At 39.8% G+C, this 14,965-nt stretch overlaps 1 protein-coding gene across 1 annotated transcript in view; it reads right to left on the bottom strand.

The window, feature by feature from the left end:
* ppox (protoporphyrinogen oxidase) overlaps positions 1-14,965 on the bottom strand; it is a 64,352-nt gene that overhangs the window by 5,226 nt on the left and 44,161 nt on the right. Inside the window, exons 4-7 of the mRNA XM_071520233.1 lie at positions 11,143-11,258; positions 9,291-9,423; positions 6,275-6,419; positions 593-786 (exon numbers count right to left, since the gene is read on the bottom strand). Of these exons, the coding sequence (XP_071376334.1) occupies positions 593-786; positions 6,275-6,419; positions 9,291-9,423; positions 11,143-11,258 (588 nt within the window). The remainder of the gene's footprint in view (positions 1-592; positions 787-6,274; positions 6,420-9,290; positions 9,424-11,142; positions 11,259-14,965) is intronic.

Here is a 14,965-nt window from a genome sequence, read left to right as displayed (position 1 = left end):
AATAGGCATTAATACATTTGTTTACAAATTAATTTATGAATCTATGAATAAATAGACTAAATTACAAAGTAATTCATTATTTGATATTTTAATGGGCAATAAAAAGAGGAATTATAAAAATAATTTACAAATGAAATATGAATCCATCAATAAATAGTTCAAATTAAAAGGGGATTTACAAAAACAACCATAAAAAAGTCATTTAAAAAATGCATTAATTAATTCATAAATAAATAATGGAATTTAAAAATCTATTTGAAAATGCAGTTTAAAAAGAGAAATAAATAACTGGATTCACGAATTGAATTAAGAATACAGATTTCAATCAGGCATTTAAAAGGGCAATTTATTGATGGATTAATATTTCATTTGTAAATTCTTTTTTATAATTCCTCTTTTTATTGCCCATTAAAATATCAAATAATTAATTACTTTGTAATTTAGTCTATTTATTCATAGATTAAAAAATTAATTTGTAAACAAATTTTGAATGCCTATTTTTATTGTACAATTAGTTATTAATTAATGAAAAGCTTTATTACTATTTCCGTGACACTTGTGGTCCTCCACAGTTTAGTGTCTACTCACTAACCTCCCAGCCTGAGGCACAGGGGCGGAGCTGTCTGACGGTGGCATGTCCATGAAGTTGCACCCTCCCACTCTGTGCTAGGCAATCAGTGATGGCCTCTGGGAGGGACTCCAGTCCCCTGCGTAGAGACCACTGAACCCAGGACTCTGTACTGGATCTCTGGGCCAGACGACCGGGGAGGACCACAGGACTAGGACCTGCAGGATTCCACACATACAACTATGGACCCAGAACAGCAGTAACACACAATGATAAAGTCCGTACATGTTCCTAGTAGCAGGTGTGTAAAGAGTAGCAAAATATCCTTCTCAAGTAGAGAGAATGTAGTGAATGTCTCTCTGTCTCTATGTGTATGTATGGACTGATTTCTTATATCTCTGAATACAATATAATGATAATTTCAGTCAGACAACTCACATAAACAAATTATTGAGAAGGCAAATATAGATACAGAGTTAAGTATGGCATCTAGGCTCTGATCTTGTCACTCCCTGCGAGCATACACCTAAGATAGCCAAATGAGAGAGCAGGGAGTGATGAATTGACCTACCAAAGCCGCATCAGATACAGAGCTGGACACCAGCTATTGTAATTTCCGGTGGAGCACTCACCTTCTATGTGAGGGCCAGGCACTAGCCGCCGTGTGGCCATTCCCCTACTAGACATCTCCAACCATCGAGAGGAATATACTAACTAGCACATAACCAAAAATACATGATACAAAGAACATTTAGGCCTAGCTTTATTTGGAAACATTTTTACTGATCCATAGTTAACATTTTACTGACCTGACAGGATATGACGGGTACAATATTTATTTATGTCTCTCAGGATGAGTGTAACTGTTGCAATTATATTGCTTATATAATTTATATAATTTGTCTACTTTTTCTAAGACTGTCATAATTGAGAGTGAATTTAAGTTGCCTTTGTTATTTATACATAATTTCATTTAGTACAAGTAATAGTACTTTTATTTGAGGAGTCTCAGCCCAAAGTTATGTACAAGTCTCGTCGTGCTGCTCTCGCGTGAGTGAGACTCTTAAGCAAGCAGCAAGCGAGGACATCATATATGCGCCGGTGAAAAGTTTATGCTGGTCAAAATAGACTTTAATTTTATGTGAACGGTTATAAGGAAGACTCGAAGACTATTCCCTTTTGCAGCATGCAGCCAACAAGGTATTTTGTTTTGTCTGTATTACTTTGGTAATATGTTATTCCACATGCTGTGCATGCTATTGTTTTATGTTATGCTAACATGGGCTCTATATTTTCTCGTCAAGTTTAGTTTAGTTAGTTTTAGTTAGTCGTTAGTTTTCACGGTGGATTTGGAGAGAACCCTTCAAATAAACCAGTAGCAAGAAAGCCACTTGTGTCTGCCTGTGCTTCGAGGGAATTACAATGAGAGCTAGGCTCAGTCAATCATAATGAGAGGCTGATGAGGTCTATTCTGGGCTCAGTTTTTGAAAGTGCAACCCTGAGGTCATGCTCAGCATTTAGTCCATACCTGCCAACATTAGGCTGTGAAAAAGAGGGAGATTTTCTTACGAATGGATAGGCTATACATTGTCTATTGTCGGGGTGTGTGTGTGTGTGGGGGGGGAATCAAAATCTGCCTTTAACAACTATTTTCTGGTGCGTTTTGTACATTTATTGTACATTATTGTACAATATAGTTGCATTTGTGACCTCCCACAGAGATTAATAGCCTATGTAATCCAATCTAGAAATAACAGAATGAAATGCAGTATGAAATGTAAAAAAAAAAAAAGCACTTAGAATATCAAATATGACCCTACCAAAGTAGTTTGTTTGTTTACCATGGTAGTTTCCATTTCCATTTTCCAGTAACTAAGAAAAAATCAGTTTCTATACCAGATAAGCAAGCATTCAGTCAGTGTTGATATTTCTAGATTATGCCACTTGGTTTATACAAAATAGCTCGTAAATAGCTAGTACATTTACAAGTTTGCTGATGTGGCTCGCGGTTAGAAAGGGGAAGGTCTCGCACCAAGTGGACTGACGTGTGGAAGTGTATTTCTTCTTCTTGGGACCTGGTTTCAGTGGCAAACTGAGCGGAGCGGAGCGGGGGGGCTTGAGCGAGCGCGGTGACGAGTGACACACGTCAGGCAGGGTCGTCCGCGCACGCTCACCTCTGCCTCTGGGCTGGGTTGCCAGGTACCACGACACATATCCCCCACAGAAACTGAGAAACACCCATTTGATTTGTATCACTATGGAATCGGGAGATTAACGGGAGAAATTACCAATCGGGAGCACAGCGGGAGAAAGGGTTAAAAATAGGGAGACTCCCGCGAAAATCGGGAGTGTTGGCAGGTATGTTAGTCTGTTCCTGTATTTGTTTTTCCAAGTATGCCAGAGTAGATAACCAGATTCACATAGGTATGTAGTACCAAACTGAATCAACACATCTACAGCTTTCCCAGCCAAGCAGGAAAACTCAGTCTGCTGCAGATGTGCAACCCAAAACTTTGAGTGTGGTTGTCTCAAAAAGCATCTTACTGCCATTGCTGACTTGCAGTGTAACCAATGCCTCCCATTCTGTCTGACATAGACCCAGCTCTGATGATGGCACAGCTTGAAAGGGATACCTCATCCACTGAAGGTTTTGAGATCCCTCTGAGTCAGGGAAGTACCGCTGAAAGTTCTCTTGTAGGCCAGCCATATGCTCAGCTATGTTCTGCTTCACCGAGTCACACAAGGGAATATCTATCTTCTCCTGGTAGACAGAGAGGACAGGAAACATGGCCAGTGTTCCTGCATCCAGCTGGGACTGCCACAGACCCAGGCGTGCTGGGAATCGTCAAACTCCATCTTCAAGCTCCAGAATGTTGTTCTCCTTCCCTTGAAGGCTTGCATTCAGTGTGTTGAGCTTGGAGAATATGTCCACAAGGTAGGCAAGTCTTGCCAGCCACAGCTTGTCTTGGAAATGCTTGGCAAGGTCAGGGTCATCATTCTGGAGATAGGCCAGGACCTCCTCTCTCAGCTCCCACATCCTCTCCACCTCTCCTCTACAGCTCTCTGAAGAGCCTTGTTTGTAAAGGTCTCTTTTTAAATCAGATTCACTACTCTGACAACTACATCAAAAACCTCTCCTAGGTCATGTTGCAATGCTTTGCTGGCCAAAGCATTGCAACATTATATGTGTGTTCCCTGGCCATTCAGAACAGAAAACGGCTACAGAGTGTCGTGAACATGTGCTCAAAAATTATTGGGCACCCCTTGAGATCCCTGTCTGTCTGTCTGTGGTCAGCAAATCATGCAGACAGCAAATCGGATTATACATGACCCCACCCACACTCTGTCCGCAGCATTCAAGTGGCTGCCATCAGGCCGGTGCCTACGCTGCCCTGGATGCAGGACTCAGAGAAGCAGGGCAACCTTTGTACCAGAGGCTGTCCGCCTTCTGAACTCTGACTCCTTATATTAACCCGTCCCCACTTATGAGCCAACCTCATGCCGGATCATCTTTAAAGACCCTATAGACAACATTTTTGCTTTAACTTATCATTATGAAGTAAATGTTGATTGCACAGTGTAATGGCTATAGAATAATGACACCATCGGCGTTTAGATTGGTTCCCTATTTATAAGCCTCGCTTTCACTATGCAATTCTGTCTGCCACCGGGTACGATCTCCCGGGAGAATGAAGGCTTGATTTACTGCACAAAGGAAGTGTGTCATCCATTGTGCAACCAAAAGAGGAATAGGATCGTTTTCCCCGGTAGCTATTGGTAGCAGTAGCGTTAGCCATGTTGCTAACGCTACCGCTAGCAGCCAGAAAACGAACCAGGAGCTACAAGGAAGCCAGGACCAGCCAGAAACAAACATCTAACTATGTTTGTTTCTGGTTGCTAGCGTTAGCAACGTTAGCCATGTTGCTAACGCTAGCTACGCTAGCTAACGCTAGCAGCCAGAAACAAACAAATGATCCATTGTCCGTTTGATAATCTAAACAAAGAACACGTTTTCTTGCAGTGGCCTTTCAAAAACGAGCAGTGGTGAAAGTTACTATATTGTGTTATGATCAAGGAGTTGATAAGCAGACAGATGGTTTGTTCTATTGCACAGAGCTAGGTTCTAAGGGAAAGCATCCGGTTGTCTTTGCAACAGCGGCGCAAACAACAATACCACTTGGAAACGCTAGGGGGGGACAACGCAGGGAAAGTTGAAAACTTGTCTGTATCCATTTTAACTTGCATTTATTTGCACATTTTGCACATAGTGCCAATCTGCACTTCATTCTTGTTGTTGTCTGTGTCTTGTTTTTATGTCCTACTGTGCAAGCCCTTTTTAATTGCCCCTTGGGGATAAATAAAGTTTTTGAATTGAATTGAACTGTGAACATGAGCCACAAAACCAGACCTAAACCCAGTTATACTCCTGGCCCCATCAGTGCAAATACCAACACAATTTCTCAATTCCAATTTGAGGTCTTTTAAATTTGTGTCCACCACTCTGAAGCAGTCCTCTCCCCTTGCTGTTGTTTGTAGCTTGTCACAGAACAGGAATTCTTCCTTGATATCATTACCGCTAATGTATCTTGCAAAGACCATCAACTGAGGAATCCCAGCAAAATCGATAGACTCATCTATTTGAAGTGCATATTTTTTGTGCTCCAATATCTTCTCTATAACTGAACTCTGAATGTCCACTGCCATCTCCTTGATTCTCTTTGCAATGGTGTTATTTGAGAGTGGGACAGACTCAACTCTTTTTGCTGCCTCCTCACCCAGGAGAGAGACACACACATCCTTTATGCAAGGTTTTATCAGCTGCTCTCCAATGGAATGGAGCTTCTTTGCCTTGGCAATGTTGAGACTGACTTGGTATGATGGGGGTAGCAGGCTTGCGCAAAAACATAGCAGTGCTGAACAGACTGCAGCACAGCAGAAAACAGAGCGCACTTTGATTAGCCAATTTTGATTAGACAAAATAAATTCACATCATAGAATTGTTATACTTTTTACCAGTTGGTGACCCACCACCAACGGGTCCGCCCCATAGTTTGGGAAATGCTGATCTAGTGAAACCTTTTATATGTAGGCCAACAAAAGCATAACAAAACAGCGAGAAGCACGTAATGCTAGCTATGAAATTCTAGAGCCTAGAGCTAGTCACAACAATGTAAACAAGTAAATAAAGTAAACAAATGCAGTACATTCAGGGGGGGTCCAGGTCAGGTCCTCGTTGATGTTCACTCCGAGGAACCTGAAGCTTTTAAAAGCTTTTAAAAGTTTGTGGTGAAGCCTGTTGTACTCAATAGAAGGTGACATCACCTGGCACCAAAGACCAGCCAATAGCAGAAGGCCAGTTCAGTACCCTACTTTTCACCATTAGATGTCAGGCTTCACCACAGATTTGGGTTGGGGGTTTAGTTACTCTTTAAGAAATCTTGTAGCCAACCAGTTTAAAAGAACATCACGTGGTAGGTGGTTTTCCTCTTGTCCTCCCCAATTTTTTGAGTCACCAGCCACTACAGGTATACGTTTGTTTTCATAAAACACTGACCGAGGCGGCGGGTGTGCCGTTTTGCATTTAATGGAAATAATGGTAGCAGTAGTAGCTGTGTCCAGCAGCATGACCAGCACCAGGGAACCTCTAGATTTGATCAGTTCCTTCAGTATTTACTAAGAACAGTAGCAGTAATAGCTGGTGTTTACCTGAGCCCAGCAGCATGCCCAGCACCACGGAACCTCTGTGCTGCTCTGCGTTGTAGAGAGGAGGAAAACAAGAGCGCACACTCAAATTCCTGCAGTCCCCCGCATACACACCACGACACAAACTGTCTATGGCTATGTCTGCTAGCTAGACACAGAGAGAGAGAGAGAGAGAGAGAGAGAGAGAGAGAGAGAGAAAATAAATAAATAAATAAATAAAACACACCAAACAATATATTTATGGTGAATGAAACAAAAGCCCAAGGCACTCTTCTTTGAGAAATTTAAAAAGCCTTTATTTCATGGGCTCATCATAGGGACACTTACAAAACTTGGCCTTCATCAGGGAGCTCCAAACAATTCATGTTCAAAATGCCTGCTGTCAACTACAGAGTGGAATATAAAGGTGTGGTCAAACAATCATTGGTTGAATACACCACTTCCTGTCACCTGGCTCACAGTACCAACAATATATATAAAGCCATATGCAATACATATGGCTTTAAAATACCAACTATATCAGCAAAAATGAAAAAATGAAGTCCAAATCTTCATTTAAACCTGGATACCTGCAAGCTCTGAGTTTGAAGATCCAGTAGCTTTCTCTATTGTTTGCTACTGAATCATCTGTTCTTTTCATCTCTGTATTGACCTTGACTTGATTGATTTATAATACATGCTGGTGACCACCATTTTTGGTATTGCAATTCTATGTTTGCTTGTTGCATCCCAACTGATGTATTTTTGCTGATATAGTTGGTATTTTTTCATATGTTTTCATATGTATTGCATATGGCTTTATATACAGTATATTGTTGACACTGTGAGCCAGGTGACAGAAAGTGGTGTATTCAACCAATGATTGTTTGACCACACCTTTATATTCCACTCTGTGGTTGACAGCAGCCATTTTGAACATGAATTGTTTGGAGCTCCCTGATGAAGGCCAATGCCAAAACGAACGTTGGAGCTTTGTAAGTGTTTTTAAAGAGTAACTAAACCCCCAACCCAAATCTGTGGTGAAGCCTGACATCTAATGGTGAAAAGTAGGGTACTGAACTGGCCTTCTGCTATTGGCTGGTCTTTGGTGCCAGGTGATGTCACCTTCTATTGAGTACAACAGGTCACCTGGCACCAAAGACCAGCCAATAACAGAAGGCCAGTTTAGTAAGACTTGGACAATGACAACAGTACGGCAATATATAATAATAATATATATACTATTATCAACAAGACCAGAGGCCTGTCTCATAAAGCCAGATTAGTGGGTTAACGAGCTAACTTTGGGTTTAACACTGGCTTTTCGGTCTCACAAAGGTGGTTCACTTTTAACCACAGTAGATCACCATGGTAACCTATGCTTCACAGCTAACTTGCTCCGGAGCAGGTTAAATTCAGGCTATCAGATTAACAGACAGTAAGAAGTGCTGTTCGCAGGGCGACGTGTTTACAGACCAGTAGAATCACTTTGTTTTCCATGATAACTTATTATATCAGAGATATAGCGGTTGCTTAATTGACCATATTATCCATGAATGAAAGTTACTGTTTCATATTAATAGCGCTGAATTTTCTTATTGGATTCCCAACAATGTTTGGTTCAATGTAGGCTATTGCATTCATATTCCATTACCGCAACCCTGAAGAACATATGAGGCCGACTTTATGAATAGAAACTCTTTTTACAGCCTGAATGTGTCCACAAAATATTTTATCAATGGAAAATATGCCCACTGTGTCCTAATGATGGGGCAGTTTGTTCTTCTTGAGAGAAGAACACAAATGTTAGTAATCCATTTCTTTCCGATTCCCACTTTCATAGTCTAGGCTACTTAAAGACCCTATAGACAACTTTTTTGCTTTAGCTTATCATTATGAAGTAAATGTTGATTGCACAGTGTAATGGCTATAGAATAATGACACCATCGGCGTTTAGATTGGTTCCCTATAAGCCTCGCTTTCACTATGCAATTCTGTCTGCCACCGGGTACGATCTCCCGGGAGAATGAAGGCTCGATTTACTGCACAAAGGAAGTGCATCATCCATTGCGCAACCAAAAGAAGAATAGGATATTTTTCCTAGGTAGCGTTAGCAACATGGCTAACGCTACCGCTAGCAGCCAGAAAACGAACCAGGACTACAAGGAAGCCAGGACCAGTCAGAAACAAACATCTATGTTCCGTCTAAGACAGAACGAAGGACTCAGGCATGTCGAGGGGGGGGGGGGGGTGTGCTTTATGGTTAACTCTTCGTGGGCCATGGATGTCTGTGACTTAAATATGCACTGCTCCCTGGTTCTGGAGCTGCTGACCATCAAAGTCTAGACCTTCTACCTCAACACAAATACATTTCGCCATCTGCTGGATAAAAGCGGTAACTTCTTTCCACCTCGTCTAATAAGCATAGACTAAAACGAAGCAATTGAATTTGAATTATATCGATTCAGGAATAAAAAAATTGATTAAAAATCTTTAAAAAAAAAAAATCACGATACTTAAGTGAATTGATTTTTTTCCCCCCACCCCTAGTTTCCACTACTTCCTCCGTTAGCTCCTCCCAGAGCAAAGTACATATACCAACTGGTACCCAGTGTCCGGGGAGGACCATTTCACTGCTAGAGTGATGACTTTCTTCCCGTGCACATAAATAAAAGAATAATCAACAACAGTCAACTGAGCTTGCTAATTGAAGAAATTACACGACATACAGCAGCATCATGTCTATTCTGACCCATGTAACAGTGGTACTGCAAGTACTACAGCTGATGAGCAAAAAACAATGTATTATGATTTACTCTATCTAGTTGGTGTTAATTTACTAAAATTGACTATTAAAATGAATGGTGTCATTGTTTATCAGTCCATTATAGGGATGTAACAATACATTCAGCTAATAGTTTGGTTCGATACATGATACAGGGTTCACAGTTTGATATCACGATAATTTGAGAAAAATCTGAATGAAGACAATTATGACCGAGAAAATGTTATGAGACGATATTTACTCTCCTCCTCTCACCTCCTTCCCCAGCCTCCTGGAGACGAACGAGTGGACTGACTCGTCCTCCTTATCACCTTTTTTCACCAGCATCTCCATGGCAACACTCAGCAGGAGGGGACGAGAGAAGGGAGGGAGTGTCCGCAAAACTCCACTGGAGAAAAAGAGAGAGAATAAGAGAGGGAGAGACAGAGAGCGAGACAGTCAGAGATTACTACTAGCCAAATACTAAGGCTGGGGATCACACAGGAGAATTATTGGGCTGATAAACACCATATTTGGACATCCCAACAATCAGAAGGGAAAAAAACATTAGGGGGAAAAATTGGCCTTTTAGGCTAACTACCATTTCCTTTATTTAATGGTGAAGCCTATTCTCCTCCAGGTCTATTGAAAAGTGTACAGAGAACGTTGACAGGGTATCTCAAGATAAGGCTCAAAATAATCTTTTTTGTGTTTTTTCTTTGCTTTTTTCAGTGCATATTTATGGAAGCCCATTTCCGCCAGTGTGATGAAAAAAAATTATGACTTAGCATCTCAAAATAATGAGTTAGTGTCTCAAAGATACTAACTCATTATTTTGAGAAATCTTCTCATTATTTTGAGATACCAACTCATTATTTTGATAAAGTTTCTCATTATTTTGAGAAAGTTTCTCATTATTTTGAGAAAGTTTCTCATTATTTTGAGATACTAAGTCATTATTTTGAGATACTAAGTCATTATTTTGAGAATGTTTCTCATTATTTTGAGATACTAACTCATTATTTTGAGAAAGTTTCTCATTATTTTGAGATACTAAGTCATTATTTTGAGATACTAAGTCATTATTTAGAGACACTAAGTCAAAATATTGAGAAAGTTTCTCATTATTTTGAGATACTAAGTCATTATTTTGAGATACTAACTCATTATTTTGAGATACTAAGTCATTATTTTGAGAAAGTTTCTCATTATTTTGAGATACTAACTCATTATTTTGAGATACTAAGTCATTATTTTGAGATACTAAGTCAAAATATTGAGAAAGTTTCTCATTATTTTGAGATACTAACTCATTATTTTGAGAAAGATTCACATTATTTTGAGATACGAAGTCATTAGTTTCTCATTATAATGACTTACAGGACCATATTTTTCATCACACTGGCGGAAATGGGCTTCCATACATATTAACTCACATTGTATAGCACAAATTCAAGAGATTAGAGGTCCTGATGCCGGTGACATTTCAGGAGTCGGCAGGATAATCTCAGTTTTATCGTTAAGTGTAATTTAAACTGTCTTGTCTATACATAGTCTAGTGTCCGCAGCCTAACAAGAGTGATTCAAGTAGAGTTGGTTATTTAGCTTTCGGCATCCTGTCCATCAACACAGAAGCATATTAGTTTACTTGTTCTTTTCCACCAGCACTTAGGGTAACTTGTGTACAACAAATCACTGTTATACTTAGATTAGACTTGTTAGTTACAAAAACTACCAACAAGCCATCCTATGAAGAGAACCACTATATAATTGGACGACTACATAAAAATACAATGCATTTGACCACCACAATTTTCGGGTATAGTCCTATATGTTCCTATAGAGTTTGATTTGAAGAAGGAAGGAAAAGCTTTTTGGAACTTTCTGAAGCAATCATGAATGCACAGCACTTATATTTACAAACTTTTTATAGCCTCAAAATCCATATAACTAATGTAAAGTCATATTTAGCTGTCACATACTGGCAATCCTACTATTTTCCAAGTCAAATTAAAAAAAATTGTTCACTGTGTCCAAAATTTAGATGTCAAACATATTTAAGGTTGTGTCTCATATTTGGCTAGCTATTGTTACTCAGTGTTGTCCAGTATCTTCTAACCAGTCTTACCTTATTCCTGAAGGCATCTTGTGAAGTTGTCCATTAACATACAAATATCTGTTCTTGAAATCTACATTACTGGAGGTGATTGGTAGAACTTCACTCTCAAGACCCAGATCATCCACCTGGACAGAGACAGTCAGACAGACATATTAGAGCAGTGATTCTCAACCTTTTTCATATCAAGGACCGCTAATTTAGTCCATATTGGGGCCACAGACCCCCATTTGATGACATTTTGTGTCTCAGACCCAAATCTGAAAATTTGTCCAGAATCCCATGACTATTTGTATTGTAGGTAGAGAAATAACAGTGAAACTATGACCAAAACAGTCATTCTTCTACATTCTCTAATTGTTTTAACTTCTTGTCAATTAAATAATTTGCTGGGGACCCCCTGGAACTCCCTCAAGGACCCCTGGTGGTCCTCGGACCCCACGTTGAGAACCACTGTATTAGAGGATAGACAGCCAAGTTTTGCCCATAGCTACCGCCAGCCTTGATAGGGTCTGAAATCGCTTATTGCAGGTTTAACTGAATGTTTACAGAGTGGTACGGTTTGCAATTTAAATAGGGAAATTTAGAGCGTTTTTTTTTATATTCAACAATAACAACATATACAACATAACATTCAAAATAAAGAACATAAAACATACAACATACCATAAACAAACACCATAAAACAGGAAAAATATAAAATAAAATAATAATAATAATAATAATAAATATAGCCGCATGCGGCAATGACGGGGTCCAAGCATCTGGTGACCTCTAGGGTAAATGCGTGTTATAGACACCAAATTTTGCACATGGCCTCAGAGTTGATACCTGCACAAGTGCACCAACTTTGGTTGAGATAGCACAAGGCGTTCATGAGTTATGGCTCATTTTGTCACATATGTGCCACGCCCTACAATTGATTGGCCTATAGCGGCCAAACGATATGGAGTACAGGAAATCTTTTCATGACTTTTAATCAGGGGAGGCCAGAGATCATGCATACCAAATTAGGAGATGATTGCCTCAATAGTCTAGGAGGAGTTCACAAAAATAGGTTTTTGAGAAAATTCAAAATGGCGGAAAATCAAATATGGCGGGAATGGGCGGAGCCTATCAAAATGATGCGGCTTTACACAAGGAATACAGGAACAAAAGAATTGTGTTTCTATGATGTATAGTTACTGAGTTATGGGCATTTAAAATCTGAAACGTTGCTGTAGCGCCCCCTATGGGTGAAATGACAGCAAATTCGGGCTGGTATCTTAGAGTAGACATCTGCACATGTGTACCAAATTTGGTGCAGGTAGCATAATGCACTCATGAGTTACAGCAGTTTCTGTGAAATAGACCCCGCCCACAACGTGTGATTAAACTTTGGAAGCTAATTAAATCAGAACGGTAGGGAATATCAAACCGATTTCCATAACTTTTAATCATGGGGATCCAGAGGTGATGCACACCAAATTTGGAGATGATTGCCTCAACGGTGTAGGAGGAGTTGACAAAAATAGGTTTTTGATAAAATTCAAAATGGCGGAAAATCTAGTCAGACGGAAATGGGCGTGGCCTATTTGGAGAGATGCATGGGGATCCAGGGAATCCAGGAGAAGTGGAATTTTGATTCTGTGACTCACGGTTCAGGAGTTATGGACCAAAACGTGCAGGGGGCTGTTATAGCGCCACCATCAGGTGGATTGGTGTCATTTTTGTTGCCTGAGTAGTGGGTGACATTTCCAACCTATGTGGGAAGTTTGGGTGCTGTGGGGCTTATGGTTTCTGAGGTGCAGATACTTTTAAGGCACAGGAAGAAAAATAATAATAATAATAATAATAATAATAATTAAAACTGCAAGCAGTGATGAGCGGGCCCTCGCCTCCGTGTGCAAGTCGGGGCGTGTTGCAGCCGCGGGACATGTAGATGTCCTCAGGCCTGGACTCTCGTCCAGCATGTGAAATCCGGTGCAGATCGGACAACGTACGCTCAAGTTCACACAACTTCCTCTCGCCAGTAGGTGGCGCTATGACTATAACCGAATATCGGCACGTAGATGTGTTCAGGCCGGGACTGTCATCCAACGTGTGAAGTTTCGGCCAGATGTGACCATGTACAGTGGTGTTACAACCCACTTCCTGTTTCGTGGCGAAACACGGAAATTCGACGCCACGCCACGCCCACGCCGTGTGACGAAAACTCAAGCTTTTGATAACTTTTCATCGTCCAGGTCTTTTATACACGCTGACCGAGTTTGACGCGGATCCGATCATTCGCCTAGGACGAGTTCGTTAAAGTACGACCGCTGCAAACGGCCAAAAACGCCCCAAAATGTCACACTCAATTCAAAATGGCGGACTTCCTGTCGGGTTTAGGTGCATGGTACCTATGGACTTTTTTTTAAGTCTGGACACGATACACGTGCCTACCAAGTTTCGTATGTCTAGGACAAACGTACCGCCGTGAGTATTTTTTTTAAATTTGTAGGGGGCGCTATCGAGCCATTTTGCCACACCCATGCGCGAGACCCATAAAATATCAAATTTTTCGCCAGTTCTGACGCGTGTGCAAAGTTTGGTCCGTTTTCGAGCACCTTTAGCCCCTCAAAAATGCAATCAAACACGCGGAATAATAATAATAATAATAATAATAATAATAATAATAATAATAATTCCTTCAGTTTCAATAGGGCTTCGCACGAAGTCGTGCTCGGGCCCTAATAATAATAATAATAATAATCGGAACAATTACAATAGGGTTCCTCGCACTTATGTGCTTGGACCCCTAATAATGATAATAAGTTCCCTGCCTATTTGCAATGACACCTTCTAATATAAAGTAATGCTTTAAAAAAGAAAGAAAACTAGGCAGTGTCAAACGTTCTTTTCCTTTCAATTCAAAAATATGTATTTTACCCAGTAATATAACAGTGTTTAAAATACCAGGACATACATTTCTTAAGTCACCAAGTATTATTGTTTGAGGGCACATTTGAATGTACCGCTAACCATCCTTTTCTATATCCCAAATAAAAAGCATTTTTCTTGTTGGGAGTATTTTGTATAGAATTTTTTATTGAAAATATTGTGTCGTAGTATCTATAATAGAGTTATAAATCAAACTATACACCTGTCTCCAGGGTAACAGGGTATCAAACAACCCCTCTCAGTAAAATCGAAATTTGCCTGCCTTATCATTTATATCATAAGCCTTCAAGAAAAAAATATACATACAAAAATGTATCTTTTTTCTTTTAAGCCAGAGATATTTCTACATACTAACAGTTTTCTTCCAGCATTTTTCACCTCTTTATTCCAGGCCGAAGGCACGCAGGCAGGGAGTTACACCATATAATTTGTTGCAAGATGCTATCAATTGAGTCTGGTGGAAAGTCCTGGAAGTGTAGCCATGTTTGAATCATGTCTTTAAAAAAAGGTGATAAATTGGGGAAGATCTTTTGTATGCATGGAAAATGAGATTTTGAAAGCTGAACAAATGGAAAAAGCTTATACTTAAATAGTGAATGAGTGTCACAGAGGAAGAGCTCCAATCTGAATTCCAATATATTTTCTGTGACCACGATGCTTTTAAAGACAGATTTAGCGCCTCAAGATTGATTAACGTCACTCCTCCTTCATCCCAACAGTTATAAACATATTTCCTCTTAATTTTTTCAGGTTTGTTATTCCATATAAAATTAAAGACCACTTGATTATATTTTTTAAAGAATATTTTGTCCGGGGATGAGAGAGACATTAACAAATATGTAAACTGAGACGCCATCATTGAGTCAAATACAAGTTCAACCAAATATGGCAAGCAAAACCACTTTTTTTTCCT

Source organism: Centroberyx affinis, unplaced genomic scaffold (assembly GCF_046629955.1).
Source record: "Centroberyx affinis isolate AG114_WGS23_722 - 3 ecotype Tasmania unplaced genomic scaffold, CSIRO-AGI_Caff_v1 ptg000063l_1, whole genome shotgun sequence".
NCBI lineage: Eukaryota > Metazoa > Chordata > Actinopteri > Beryciformes > Berycidae > Centroberyx > Centroberyx affinis.
Note: the sequence above shows the minus strand (reverse complement) of the source record. Positions and strands in the feature narration are given on the sequence as shown.